This window comes from Azolla caroliniana, unplaced genomic scaffold (genome assembly GCF_043228905.1).
Source record: "Azolla caroliniana isolate FFs.n. ecotype wild unplaced genomic scaffold, voAzoCaro1.0.p SCAF_3, whole genome shotgun sequence".
NCBI classification, from domain to species: domain Eukaryota; kingdom Viridiplantae; phylum Streptophyta; class Polypodiopsida; order Salviniales; family Salviniaceae; genus Azolla; species Azolla caroliniana.
In genome coordinates this window covers 20,980,527-20,996,274 of record NW_028230438.1, presented here as the reverse complement: position 1 = coordinate 20,996,274, position 15,748 = coordinate 20,980,527, and the positions used below count along the sequence as shown (strand labels likewise).

General features: G+C 38.0%; 1 protein-coding gene across 4 annotated transcripts; it reads right to left on the bottom strand.

Moving 5' to 3' along the window:
* Window positions 1-780: 780 nt before the first annotated feature.
* Window positions 781-9,891, bottom strand: SCY1 (SECY homolog 1). Of its 4 annotated transcripts, none has more exons than XM_087316962.1 (8): window positions 9,668-9,891; window positions 7,505-7,656; window positions 6,663-7,048; window positions 5,620-5,919; window positions 5,442-5,531; window positions 2,233-2,356; window positions 1,928-2,091; window positions 781-1,380 (listed from the first exon to the last, which is right to left on the bottom strand). In XM_087316962.1, the coding sequence occupies exons 1-8, from the start codon at window positions 9,889-9,891 to the stop codon at window positions 1,147-1,149; spliced, it is 1,674 nt and encodes a 557-aa protein (XP_087173088.1). In that variant the 3' UTR covers window positions 781-1,146. The 4 variants fall into 4 exon arrangements, with proteins under 4 accessions (XP_087173088.1, XP_087173089.1, XP_087173090.1 ...); XM_087316963.1 differs by having other exon boundaries at window positions 7,505-7,659; window positions 9,677-9,891; XM_087316964.1 differs by having other exon boundaries at window positions 7,505-7,653; window positions 9,668-9,810.
* Window positions 9,892-15,748: the final 5,857 nt, after the last annotated feature.

Here is a 15,748-nt window from a genome sequence, read left to right as displayed (position 1 = left end):
CGTTACGACATATAATACAATATTATGAAATGTCACCATCTTGCATGGCCTAACACATGATCACCAAGTGTCATGCTTGCATGAATGCCAAGTAGCGATCATGTGTGCCTACGAGGTGGGGAGCATGCATGTGTCCACACTATGCTATATAAGTATGTATCCAAGTATTAATGAACCATTCTAGTTCAACGCCCATCTATGGCATATCCTTGTAATCCTTGTTCTCATTGTTAATACATTGTCAATTTCCACGCATTTCTCTCTTATTTTCCTCATTTTAAACAAGTCCTTGGCTACGGCACCGACACCTTACGAAGGTGACACATTTAATATGTATATGTTTATTCCCCTCCCAAGGGACAAAATCTAATTCTCTCTCCCTTGCTATCTCTTGATCTATCTCTTTCTCTCGTGGATGATATGAAAAAATATTTGGAAGATGTGATGCAACAAACTTCATGATGCATCAATAAATTCCTTTTCTAAATGAGGCTTTTTTGTAATGTGAAAGTATCATAACATGGGAAAAATGTTGAGGCTTGTGTTTCACATATTACAGTACATATGTTTCACCTAACTACAATACAATATTCTTCCCCAAATTGGGAAGCCCCACACCTTGATATATACTAGAGCCCATTTCATTGCTAGCTAAACCATTGCTTCCATGTGACTTAGTTCACACTCATTTGACAAGGCATTGGGGCAAGCCCTTGACATAGATACCATTCACAATCTACAATATACACATCATTTAACACAATCTTGGAATTTCAAGGCAACAAGAAGAAAATTCTACCACTAAATAAGAAATTTCAAGAACCAGAGGAATTATTTTGGTTTAAGAAACAAATAGGATATAAATACACCCAATAAGGCTTCGAGCTTTGCATCCCCCTATGGGCCCCTATAAACACTAATATGAGCACTGATGTGCTTTTAATCATTCATTCATTATGTGCACTAGGGTAAAAGTTCTATACACATACTCTTTTGAAGTATGTTTTGCTAGCTTCTTTGGCTGTGATTGTAGCCAAATTGCAATCATTCACATTTCTTTCATTTTCAGATGGACTCATCTTTCTGGGATATAAAGTTTTTCAGCTTTTAAACTCGAAGCACAATATTTCTTCATTAGACCATCCATCATTCTTGCCTTTTATCGTTCAGGTCATAGAAATCAATTGCTTCATATTTCTGTGAAATAATTTCAGCCTGAACTTTCCTCGCGGTATCAGTAGCAGAACCAACAAGAATTAGAATCGAGGTCCCAGCAAACCCTCGGAATGCAGTTAAATGTGTGACTGCTTCAACAACAGAAGGTGCTGCAGACATTATTCCAAGAAATAAAGAACCAAGTACTGAAATCCGACCCAACACCTATGTCCAAAAGACACGAAAACATCAATACCACTATTATTGTGGAGACTGTAGACTGTCGATTGAATTTACAGTATGAAAAATTGCTCATAAAAATGTTGTCATTCCAGAAGCAGGGAGCTTGATGATCTACCAGCTTTTAAAAGCTTATCATGTTCCCTTATCCCAGCTTCCCTACCTTCTTAATGGGGCCCCACTTTTAGGCTTAGAATTTAGTGGTTAGGGCGTTGGGTTCAGCAGCCAGTGGTTGAGATTTAGTAGTTATGATTTAGGGTGTTAGTTATGAAATGGTTAGGGTTTAGAATTTATCTGTACAAACCGCCAATTTAGCATTAGGGATTCTAGACCTCCTCTCTTGAGTGATAACAGTTTTTTGCTCTATATTTTGTCAACACCAGATTGATATTATTATATATTGAGCAAACTCCCAAGGTATCTGCTAATTTAAAGTAAAAAGATTGCTAGAAGAAAAAGGCCTAGAAAATGGTATACAAATGCATTAGAAAATGCTTAATGCTTACAAAATGCTAAGGGGAAAAAGTCTTACATTGCTGATGAAGGTTGCAGTTGACTTTCCAGGACGTATTGTTGGAATGGATGCACCCTGACGCTTCAGCTGATCACTGACATCTATAGGGTCAAGCTGAAGAAAAGTATAGAAATAATTGAAGAAAGAAATTAAGAAGACGTTGAATGGCAAGTACAATGCACCTGAATAAAAACACAAAGATCAAATGGCATATTCAGTGAGAGTAACAGTCAGAACTCTATCATACGATGACATACAGATTGCTTTATATTAAAATGAGGAAAAAAAGAACACGAATCTATAAAGAGAATTTGATACTTCACCTCCTGGATATAGTGCTATAGCAGCGTTTTTCAACACCTCGGCCCCTGTAAAACGAGCTAAAGCACCAGGAATAGCAAGTGCTGAAGTAGAGAAAATGATTGGCATAACTCCCGAGCTATTAACCTGTGCATAAAACATAGCAGAGCTCAATGATCATATAGAGACATTAAATCTTCGAGCACCTGAACAGGCTGGCTTAAATGAGCCTTCTCTACTATTGACCATATCTTCACACTTAAATGTTTAATTAATCAGACGAAGGATTGCAAGAAGAAATTATATTGTTGTTTCATGGACTTCCGCAAAGCCTTTGACCCCGTTCCTAGAGAGCGGTTGTTTGATAGGCTTAAAAGCCTAGAGATACCAAATGACATGATTTGGGTCATCTATGTTTTATACGAGCAAGTCTCTGGGTGTGTACGATGCCCAGGTGGCCTATCCAATTGCTTCACTAGCACAATTGGTGTAAAACAAGGTTGCCCCCTATAACCGATTCTTTTTGGGATCTACATTGATGAGATCACTGTTTTTATTGCTCGTAAGGGAGGCAACGGAGTAATCCTTAGAGGTATGCAAGTCAATCTCTTGCTTTATGTAGAAGACATAGTTTTACTTTTTGAGTCTGAACACGACCCACAAAGGGACCTTAATGCCTTAGATGACTTTTGCACACAAAGAGGATTGGTAGTGAATGTAGGGAAAACTAATGTCCTTATCTTCCACACATATGCTGGAGTTAGGACTAAATGTCACCTAACCCTCTCTCATAGACTAGTTGAGGTAGTTGGATCATATGTATATCTTGGAGTCACTTTCAATGCTCACTCAGGTAAATTTTCAATGACACAAGCAGCCAAAGATAGACTAACGAGGGATATACATCCCTCTCACCCTTAAAGAAGCAATGCCACCAAGCATACTTTCAAAAGCCACAAACTCAAGGGTGGCTCTTCGACTCATTAGTGACCCTGTCCCTCATGTATGCATCAGCGGTTTGGGCGCCAGTGCTACCATCTTTCATGTGGACGCAATTAGAGAGACCATTGGTGACGATGTTATCACATAACTCCGAAGCAAATCGATAGTGCCACATGACATTATTAGAGCAAAGTTTACTTTACCCTTGATGCTAGTAGAAACACTTTTCCAACTTATTTTTATTCATAAGATACATAGCCAATCACAAGATAGAATATCTCGTCAAGCTTTTGAGCATCTTGATCACTCTTTAAGTCCGGCGATACTAGCTCTTGGTATAGCATTGTGGTGAGTTGGCTTCTTGTAGACAAACTAGACATTAATAATCTACCCCCTCTTAGGTACAACCAAGAGGCTGATAAAACTTTAATCCCTCATGAGGACCGTAATAGAGTAATACGCCAAGAAATATGTCAAATTTACACTCGATATAAATGGATCAACCCACTAGTGCCGCTCCCATCTAAAATGTTGCACTATAAGGAACACTTCATGCACTTCTCTAATTTAGGTTTTATTAGATGACCAAAATATTTAGATACATTCTTACCAAGTGCACTAAGGGCTGCCATTGGCAATCTCACCAACTTGAGATTGAGAATGGTCGTACTAATGGAGTCCGCAAAGAGAAAAGGATATGTAGATTATGTCACATACAAATAGAGGATGAATATCACCTTACATGCAAGTGTCCAACTTACGCCGAGATAAGGGCAAAATACCTAGACATATTAGGACCCTCTCCCACCCTCTCCAAACTATTAGATACCCCAAATATAAAGAAACTAGGTAGATATATCTTAGAGCTAAAACAACATAGAGAGAATAAGCTACAAAATGTTAACCATAACCTTTCTAATATTCACTAACATGTAACCAATAAAAATTTTCAGGATCGGGGAGATAATGAATGTGGACACACTTGCATCACTCAGCCTCTCCCTTGTTGAAGCAAAAAACCAAAGAACAACCAAACACCATTGGATTCCGGGTCTCAAAGTAACTTGCAGTGTAGAAGCAATTAAGAGGATAAGGGAAAGTGAGTTACACCGCCTAGAAGCTATGGTTGGGGCACCTTTTACATTGGGATCCCGACCCACACCCACATCGAAACCCTTTGACCTCCTGCTCCTTTTCGAGAGACTTGGATGGAAATGAAACTAGGCCTAGCACAAAGCCATTTCCTTTATAGAATATGTTAAACCATAACACGTTTTGTACAATACTAGAACTCTTTTATCCGAGATTTATTTTATTTAATTTTTATTTTCGATGATTGGGTGCACATCCCATTTTGTTGTAAACCAATTCTCTCATGGGCCAATTTTGGTCTTAGAAGACGTTAATATATCTTTCTTTCTTTTTCTCTAAAACCTAGACCTTAAACCTACTTGTAACTACCATTGGGCGATACCAAAAGGACCTCATACTATGGGTGTGTAACAGGAACTTGACTATATGTAAATAGATATATAATGGATGATGCATAATTGCATTTCAACACATTGTTCTACCACATCAACAAATCATCCATGCCACCCAAATCATGTGAAGTTAATCCTCTTTCTCCCAAAGCGTATATATCTGATTGGCCTAATCACCTTGGCTAAGGATTCCAATTCCATGGCAAACAAGGGAAGAAATGTCAGATCATGGGGATCATAATCATATATAATTGTCCACATTGAAACACATATAAACTTGCCATGCCCAAGATTTTCAATGCCCTTATTTTCCCTGAAGTTTACTCAATAAGCTGTGGATAGATCAACCTCCACAATAAACAGGTAGCCTAAATGCCCAAACACTATCAAATCACAATACCACAAACTCACTTTGCTTCCTAACTCTACATTTTCCATCTTCAATATATGCATTGGATCAACCTCCACAATAAACAGGTAGCCTAAACGCCCAAACACAAACAAATCACAATACCACAAACTCACCTTGCTTCCTAACTCTACATTTTCCATCCTCAACATATGCATAGATAAATGTGTACACATTTAAGGACACTAGTGTAGAAAGTCATTTTTCTTCTGCGAAGTTAACATAAACCGTTGCAGCCTTTGTCAAGGCTTGTAATGACATTTTAGATTTGTTCACATTTCTTCCTTCCATTCCTTTCTATATATGGGAAGTTAAATCATCATATTCAATAGCAAAAAGCTTGTTTAAAGTATTAATCTAATTTCTAAACTTGTCCTGAAATTCAACTTATACTAACCTTAAATGGTAAATATGCTGCTTTCCCAACTTCTCTTTTGTCAAAGTTGTATCTCGAGGCATAGTTTATTGGTATTTTTCTCTCAGCTTCCTGTTATTAAGGAATAAAGAAAAATATGAATCATCGAGTAAAATTTTGATAATACAATGTATATTATCATCCCTAAGGTAACAACCACCTGCACATATACAATCCCCAGCACAAGAAAGAAAAAGGAGGAGATGATGACACCCAAACCAGTATAATTTCCATCATTCAAGGCTTCAATGACAGTGCGGCCGATTGAAGCAGGCAAATAGGAAACAATATTTGTGAAAATTAAGAAGGAAGTTCCATTTCCAAGTTTCAGCTCCGAAATTTGCTCTCCAATGTATGTTGTAATGACAGAACCAAGTGTCAGCAAGGATACTGAAGTTAGGGCCCATTCAACACTGAAATCATAGACATATGGCCGTATGTATGTAATTTGACCAATTGCCTGATCAGGAAAAGCATCAGAACCTCTCTCTATCTCCCTCTCTCTATCTCTCTCTCTGTGCATTTTAAGGTTTCTTGCTGCGTTTTACGGTTTGTGTTGCTGCACTTAAGAGTTTATTGCTACATTTCAGGGTTTCTTGATGCATGCTACGGTTTCTTGCCATGTGCAAGGGTTTTTCTCCTGCTGCATTGTATGGTTTCATTCATGTCATATTTTTATGGTTTCTTTCTTGTTCTGTTTTCCATGTTGATTTTTCTTGTATTTTAGGGTTTTATGATTTGTTGCATTTTAGGTTCCTTTTTTCTTGTTTCCCCAATGTACAAGTAACTATATTTCAGCACCTCTTTTTAGGGTCTTATGGTTTGTTGCACTTTCAGATTCCTTTTATCTGGTTTCTCCAATGCACAAGTAACCATATCTCTCTAGGCATCCGATCACTGAAACACTAAACCCATGACATGCCTCAAGAAGATGAATGGAAATTTCACGAACCTTGAGAAAACATTTCACAATTTGATAAACTCTAACAAGAAGAGCTCAGGTACAATGATTAATTAATTCCTCATAATGTTGAATACTCATCCTTAAAGAAGAGAATTCTTTATTTATCCTAACGTTATCAAAGTATAAAGGGGCACTCAAAGCCTATATATAATCTAAACATTTTAATCGTTTCATCCAAGTACATATGCCATGTTAATCTGTTTTCTATCAAAGTATGTACACAGAAATAACTTGTGTACCTGGAAAATAGCAAAACCTATTGATGCATATCGAGTCCATTGCAGAACTTTCTTTCTTCCAGCTTCTCCTTCTTTCTTTTGAAGGTCTTGAATTTTTGGATATAGCACCCCAAGAAGCTGAAATACAATTTGTGCATTGATAAAGGGCACTATTCCAAGAGAACAAATACCAAGCCTACCAATGCCACCCCCTGAGAAAGAATCTAGAGTGCCCAAGAGGCTGTTTTGGTCTAAACTCCCTTGGAAAGCAGCTCTATCAACACCACCAAGTGGTATGTATGTTCCAACACGTGATAATGCTAGCCACGCGAGCAGCTGCAAGAACTTCCCAGGAAGTTGTCCCTTGAAAAAATCTCCAAAATCTATAGAACTGTCCTCAATTGCCGCTGTCAAAATCATAAACAGAAGTCTAATGTCTCCAGAATCCTTTTTATAAGAAAATATTCTAGTTTATTATCAAGATCAAATGTGAAAAACTCAAAGGGTCAATAACACGAGTTTATATCTCATAAGACCATAATATTATTAGTAATTTTTGAAATTCTCAAAGATTTGGGGAATCTGTCAAATCCCTCAATCATAATTAACCAAAGAGTATCCAAAACCCTTGAAAATACCATTTTGTGAAGATTCACCCCAAATGTTTCTGTGGTAACTAAATAATTTAGAGCATGATCAGATTTTAGGTACTGTAAATTTTCAATAGCATATTCAATAATCTAATGTAGTTCTAAAGTGCAAAAAATTAACTATTTGAATGGTAATTAAATGATGCTTCTCAAATTCCTGCATCAAGTTTTTCAATTATAAAGGGCTGGTTGAGAACAAAGAAGATACAATACCTGCAACTCCTTTTCCAGATTTAGCAGATTGTGGAACTTTGGAAGCTTCCATGGAAACAATAAAAAGGTCTCTCCAATCATGGAAAACTCTTTGTGGAAAGTTTTCTCCAAGATTTAATGGATCAAAAACATTGTCCATAGCCATTGATCTCCTGGTGTAAATCACATCATGTTCAATCGCATCATGTACCTACAATTACTACATCATATAAAGACTAATGGGATATATATTTTAGAAAGATCCGTACACTCATCATGGTAGATAAGTGCATGCCTTCATACGCATAAACCAAGATTTTAATTTAAGAACTAATAAAGAAGAAGGAAGTAGCCCAAAGTAATTGTATCTTGCCTCTTAGTTTCGAGCTCAGGAAGTGCAATATCACTGATTTCACTATGCAGAGCCTGGCTAATGGATGTATAAAGCCTATCTAAATAGGTGATCTCTTAATTCCAAGTTTCCAAGACAGCATCAAATCAACTACATGGCTTACATTCCACTCAAGCCTCAAAAGCTTAATTGGCTGAGGGTTATAGTAATCCCTGTTTTTTTCAAAACAAATTTATACTATACTATATCCTGGCTGGTAAAATTCGACTCTGATTCAATTCATAGAAGAACCTCACAAACACGTAGATATGAGTTATATTACAAAGGTTGATCATGAACTATAATATTGGGCTCAGGTTTACTAAGTGTTATTGCATACATTATGTATCAATGCAAAAGTTAGCATACTCATAGATCCCAGAGCTAATCAATCTGTGAAATGGCCACCATTCCCCTTTCAAACTATGTCCATGTTCCTCACAGATATTAAAGAGGTTTTATTCAGAAATGTACTTCATCCTTATAGATAGTAACAGAGTTCCCTTGAGAAATGGACATTAAGAGTTTGGATTTTCATGAATACTAAGGTTAAAGGTGTTTTAATAATATCCAACCAATCAAATTCTCTTCTTTAGGTGAAATGTGAATTATTATATTTTAACCCAATTCTTCTCTTTTATATCCTAAGTTTATGGTACGTGAGACTAGAATGAAAGAGTATTCAGTATTTTTCTTTCATAATGCTACTACATCTTAATGGGATATGGCACCTAGCTAAAGAATAAACAAACTACCATAATTGGGGCTTGGTATGAAGAAACTCTTCTCTTTGGATGAGGATTAATAGAGGCCCAAGAGAAAAACGTTAAGGAGTGAAACATTCGAAATAAGTAATATACATAATCTTCATGTACTCTTAAAAATTAAAAACTCAGTCCTGAAATATGTCACCATTTTGCCCATGCAACTGGATCCCATCACCCATCATAGAGAGGAAATGGTGGAGTGGAAGTATAGTATAACTTTCCACTTTTTAGTAAGGAACGATTCTCCCTAGGGTCATTGGGCACATGAAGAGTATATGCGTGTTCACATGGGTTGTTCAAGTTGTCAAAGGGAAAATCCCCCAGTAGAATGCTCAGGTGAATCTCTACTCAGCAGCAATAGTTGCTTCAAGGAAGTAAATCCTAGTGCTATATTGGGTGCCAAGAGAACAGTCAGGTGTACAAGGAAGATATCAGGCATCACAAAGCTATCTGTTTTCACGTGGGCTGATCGAGTGATGAAAGGAAAAATTTCCCCTCAGTGGCAGTATGGTCGAGCAGGGAAATGCTGGAGCTACATTAGGAGGATCCTGGGTATGGTCACACCTATATTCACAGGGGTTTGATCAAGGGAAATTTCCCATTAGAATACTTTAGGGAATCCCTAATCCTCACTGGTGAATTGTTCAAAAAGGAGGATGTCAAATGCAGTTTGATCAAGCTCCAGTGCGCTGGAAAATTATCCAGGATGACCCCTAGGTTGTTGATTCCATAGCTAATTGCTCGAAAAGGACCTTCCCCTTTATGACCCTTCTAATGTCGGTTTTGTTATGTTACTCTTTTCTTTCCTTTTTAAAAAATGATTTTCTTTTTTCTGAAGGGGGAGACATACACGTAAACAGAAAAAAATGAAATATGGTGTTGAAATTGAGAAACCTAATGTATAGTCTAATGGGCAAAAGAGCAAGGAAATCCATCATCACGATGAGGTGGAATTTGCAAAAGACTTCATAAATCTATACAATCAGTATATGGCATGCATGAAGGCAATACATTTGGAAAACTTACCAAGAAGAGGAAGAAGAAGAAGAAGAAGAAGAAGAAGAAGGGAGAGGATGGCTTCGCCCACCCGCAATGGAAGCTCTGCAAGGAAGCATAGGTCTTCTGAGGATGGGCCTGCATTGATTGAGAAACAGGGGGTATTCCAGAGTCTTGTTACGTTGAAGGAAACCCATGCCTTGTGTTGGAAGGAGGCCTCCCACTGAAGATCCCACCATAGCCATGTCTGGCATAGGGAGAGAAAAGAAGAAGAAGAAGAAGAAGAAGAGGGAGAAAAGGGCTAGGCTTATCATATATGAATATCATGATTTGGGAAATCTTCAAACAAATGCCCTCCTCCTCATCATCATCATCATCATTTTCTTCATCTTCATCATCATCCACGTGTTTGTTATACATCAAAAAATCATAAATAGGGCTGGCGAGGGAATCGCGGCCACGGACGGTGCAGGTCGGCTCGAATCATGGCGCATGCGATTTGCACCATCGGTTTTGGATAATAATAAAACGCGCGACCAAAAAAAGTTGTCCCCCGTCGCCCAACTACTTCTTGTGGTCGCCCAACCTACCTATTGTGGTTGGGCGACCTCAATTGGCTGGCGAGGGAATCGCAGCCACGGACAGTGCAGGTCGCTCGAAGCATGGCGCATGCAATTTGCACCATCCGATTTGGATAATAATAAAACACGCGACCAAAAACAGTTGTCCTCGGTCGCCCAACCTACCTATTGTTGTCGCCCAACCTACAAATTGAGGTCGCCCAACCTACCTATTGTGGTCGCCCAACCTGCCATCCAAGTTTGGTCGCCCAACCGAGTTTAATTGTGGTCTCCCAACCCATTCAGTGTTGTGATCGCCCAACCGCATATATCCACAGATTTTTTTGGTCGCCCAACCGCCGACTTTAAAACCCTGAAACTTGTCATTCTCTCTCATTTTTTCAAATGAGATTGACAAGGTTTTTTGCCGGGAAAGTGATTCAGGCGGCCAGTTGTCAACAAAATCAATTAATCACATCTGCCATAGCCACCCATATATTTCCCAAGTATGTATTTATGTTTGTCTCTACTTTTCTACAAAAAAAAATTATGTGCAAGAATTTTTCATGTCGAGGGATTAGGGTTTGGGTACGGTTTGATATTATGATTTTAGAAACTGTTTAGGGTTTGGCTTGATCCAGTGATTAGGTTATTTTTCAGAAACTATTTAGAAACTGTTTATTTTATTGATTATTGATTATTAAGGGTTTAGGGTTTAATGCTTTGCTTGATTAAAGATAATATTGGGTGTCCTTGAGTTCAAGAAATGTTTGATTTCTTATTTACGATCATAGTATGTAAAATTCATGTTCTTCTAGCATAACATTTGTTTTCCTACGTTGGAAAACGAATGCGAATGTTATTCAAACATTCTTGTGTTTATTTTTGTTTTTTCCAATTTTTTAGGCTTATTTACCTCATAATAAACAATTTTAATCCCAAAGTATGGTATTTATCATTCTTTGAGGGTGTTTTTCTTACACGAATGATTGAAACATTCGCGAATGTGAATGCACATATGGTACGTATGGTTCATACTATGTTTACGATTTTGCGTCATTTCTATATGTTTTCTTTTCCTTGAATTAGGGTTTAATTTTTTTGGTGTAAAACTTGTCATTTTCACGTCAAGGGTTTAGGGTTCGGGATTATGTTTAGGGTTTTGCTTATGCTTGATTGTGTAGATGGCTGCCAGGTCCAAGTACAAAGAGTGGTGGGATTCCGATAACGATGGCATATATCCAACTGAAGAGAGGTATGTCATGAACCAATTTTGATTGCTAATGGTAATGACGTGTGATGCACGTATGCTGACCAATGATTAGTTAAAGGGTTTTCGTTAGGAGACATTGGAGAAATTGTGTAGCCGGATGTCTACCAGTGCATGGATCAGGCACTAGTGCTTCATCATCCTCGGATCAACCCCATACAACGCATAACATCAATTGACGAAGATGCTCCCTCAAATGGTATGTGGATTTGGTCTCATTGTATTATCTCAATCTTTATGTAACGAATGGACTGGCATATCTAAAACATAAACAACAAATGGGGAGATCCCAAACTCGTTGTATAAGGTTGGAATAGATACAAATGGGAAAAAGGATTGTGCATGTATTGTGACTGAGTATTGCCACCTCTCGCCGAGGTGGTATCACAAAAAATGTGACATGGAAACACATTTACGCAGGGCACATGGAATTGACATAGTGTTGCCATGAGGGATGCAGATAGAGGAGGAGGAGGGTACTCCAAGGGCATGCTTCAATAGCTATGAGACCCAGAGATCGCTCAAGCGTTTCATGAACCCCAAAATCAAGTACCACAGAAATCGACAATCATACATCTAGAAGTTGAAGGTTAGGGTTGTTTTGAGGTTCAACTCCACTCCATTTGAACTCTGACTCGACACAAAGGTAGCGTTTGTGGCGAGATTTATGGCGCACAAGATGGCCATCTATGACTCCAAAAGGGATGAAAGGTTGGAGACATTGTAGAAGAATATTGCATCAGGATTGGATTCTTATGTAAGTATGAGTGAGCCTTTCATGCTTTTTTAGTGTTGGAGGGTTTATTGCCAGAATTTAGATAATAATATGTGTTGATTCGTGGTGAAACAATGTAAAAAGGCGGGGATATCCACCGAAGAGTGTGGTGTGCCCACTAATACGGTAGAGGCTCAAAACCCATTTGATGTGTCGACGCCACCAAGATGAAGATGACTGAAAATGCAAGTTAGATAGAAGGAGGTCAAATCAAACACAAATGTTGTCCCATTAACATCAGATTTAGATGACGCTGAACCGAATGTGGCCACGATACAAATTGAGAACGCAAGGCCGTCAAATCGTGGATCCAAACACGTTGATTTGTGGATTACAATTTGTATCCTACTATCCATCATTAAGTGTGACTCGATTCATGATGCATGCATGTTTCTATGTATACAGGTACCAATTGACCAACGCATGACTTGATATCGTCGTTAATGTTACAAAGTCAAAACTTGAGACGATGTGCAAGGATGAAGAAATGGCATCTACATGGACGATGACATTATACACCATGTGGATGGAGTACTTGTTGCCACATGAGGTGTTAGAACGGTTCGCCATAGTCGACCCACTATGGGTGCAGCTACACAAGCAAACAACGAAGGGGAAAGATATCCTCGGGAAGGTGGCCACGCGTGATTTCATCTTCATTCCAATCGTGGTAGAGGGCCATTGGGTGTTGTGTACAAAGATGTGGCACAAAGTTTCTAAGTTGAATAGTGTTGTACTCTTCTACGATCCACTAAACAAAGAGGCAATTGGCATTGTGTGGACTCTTGCAGATACTAGTGAACCATTAGACCACACCATTGTGTTGGAGGGTCAACATCACATATTGCACATCCCAACTCAGCCAAATGGTTGGGATTGTGGCTTTTACGTGATGAAGACTATAAAGATGTTGGTCGAGAAGTTCTTACGAGGATAGATATCTCTGGCTTTTGTAAGTGTGATTGCAAATGGATGTATTATGTGGATTTTGTATAGTTGTGTTCTTATACATATTTGGTGACAAGTCACAAATATGTGGTTCGCCAAATTTGAAGTGAATTCACTTCGGATTCAACTCAAAGGGTGGGCACGAAGGGTACTGGGATTTCCAATTGCGACCGGTGGCCCCATATTGTAAATTTTGTATAGTTGTCATGGCCACGGAAAATTTGTATATGGTGGATATTGTAAATATGGTCATATAATTTGTATCCGAGCGGATATTGTAAATGTGGTCTTATATTTTGTAGACGATGGATGTTGTAATTATGGTCAACTTTTTGTATACGTATTTCTATATGGCGAAAATATGACTCATTGTATATCGAAAATACTTATTAAATGGAAATACTACCAAAATTGTTGTTTTAGAAGGCGTTTTTTAATATCTCAAGTGTTTGTTTAGTATCTTTTATCTCAAGTGTCTATATGTTGTCTTTGATTCATAGTTTGATAAATGTTGAGTGTCTTTTATCTCAAGTGTTTGTTTAGTGTCTATTTGTTGTCTTTGATTCATAGTTTGATAAATAACACGTTCGCGTTCACAAGTGGAAGGATCGCGCATAAATGGAAGGATAAGGGAAATTTTAGGGGTTTTTCAATGATTTTACAAAACACATTGATACCAGTATCATACATGTTCAAACATACTATGAAAAAGGTTAAAAATCCACTATTTTCGTGATTTAGAAGTAACTAAAAAAAGACGAATTTCAAAAAGATACATTCTCAATTTATATCACAAACTTTACAACCAATGTTATTTTATAAGAAACGATTTTTTAGAAATCATAAGAATTCAAAACACATGATTTTATATTACTCGATTTGTTACAAGCGGAATGTAGTTACACTTAATAGCCAAATATACATTCATGATCACTCCTTTACGGAGAATCACTACTATAACTAATATACAATGACGATTCCTCCTCATCATCCTCGGATGTACCAATCAGTGCATTATCTTCGTCATAAACCAAATGGTTTGACTCTAGATTATATGTAGCAGATCTCGTTTGCCTTTGACTCGAGCCACCTTGTAGACCTGGTAATTTTTCTTTTATTATATCTATTGTTGACTTCCTTAATCGTCCGGCTTTTGTAAGTGTGAAGTCGTACACGATGATATCCACATTAGAGATATCAAGGGTCGAGGTGTTACGAATGTTTCGCTTCCTCTTCCTACCTCCCCTTCTTGTTTGGCATTCAATCATCTCCAATGTATACTTACCTGTAAAAGCATTTGCACTTCTAGTGTTGTACCAATGAACATTTATAGACTTGATCGTGTTTTCTATTTCATGCATTAGCACTTCTAGAATTTTACCAACCCAAAATTGGTGGCCATGTGAGTTCTCATCAGCCGGCGTTGCAATCAACATCCCCGCGGTGAGCTCTTGCAAATTTCCTTGCCATCTAGCTTCGGCTGCTTTGGTCTTCCTTGGTCCCACATAAATGTCTATTTTTTGTGGATGGACCAAGTTGTCATTAATCGCATTTACTAGTTGCTCCGGACTTCTATTTACGCGATCATGTTGCAGCGACCATGTGAATGGCGTTTCCAAATTCCAATTATCAACAGATACACAATTGTCTATAATTTCTTTCTGATCACTATAAAATACATCCCACCATGACGTGTCTTGTTGTGCGGCATATTTCTTGGCGGCCTCAATATGCTTTCTTTTTTCTTCTAAGGCTTGGAGCCATGACCGTTTTTGTTCTGATACCAAGTCGCTCTGCAACTGTCCTTTCTTCTCAATTGGCCTTTGCTTAGCTCCATGGACAATTGTACTCGGCATACAAAGTAATAACTGGCAACCACCTTCAGGTTCCCATGTTGTAGAAGATGAATATTGTTTAGCATACAAAAGTGTAGAACCACTTATTCCATTTTTCTTTATCAAAAAAATGTGATTGAAACTTATATTGTTTAACTGAGCAAGCACTTTAACATTCCCACCACCCCCATCTAATATATATCTCTTAAAGTCATATACCTCCTTCAAGTGTAACACTTTTGGCCGTGGTGTATAAGCATCACAAATGACATCAAATAGTTTAGGTAAAGTGAAAGCATCATGCCGAGACAACTGTCTGGAGAATGTGCTAAACATCTGATCTATATGGTCATGTGTGTGGCCAACCAAAAGGAAATTGACTTTCACTTTCTTAAACAATTCTAGGTTGACCAACATACTTAGATAGCCAAATACAGTTGAATTTTTGTTCTCTCTAGCAGTATTGTCCAATTGAATGTATAGAACATGGGGGAAAGGTTGTCCCCAAGACATCAAAACTCGGTGAATCACTGTAACTGTTAGGTTAGGATCATTGTGAACATTGGGGTAAGTAATGAAGACGTGAGGTCGAACAGACCTATTATAAGCCAAGCATCCCACCAAGTACATTTGAACAAGGCACTCATCATTGACATCTTTGGGGAGCCTCCGCATATGCGGCAAGCATGTCTTCTTCTGGTCCATGCCATCTATCATTAAGCA

Bases quoted from the DNA above. Each gene is read 5' to 3' on its own strand.
- SCY1 (XM_087316962.1), bottom strand. From the start codon at position 9,891: ATGCCAGACATGGCTATGGTGGGATCTTCAGTGGGAGGCCTCCTTCCA. The intron at 5,532-5,619 runs GTGGTTGTTACC...CCTTAATAACAG, and splicing joins TGGGGATTGTATATGTGCAG to GAAGCTGAGAGAAAAATACC. The intron at 1,381-1,927 runs GTAAGACTTTTT...TTTTGGACATAG, and splicing joins CTGCAACCTTCATCAGCAAT to GTGTTGGGTCGGATTTCAGT.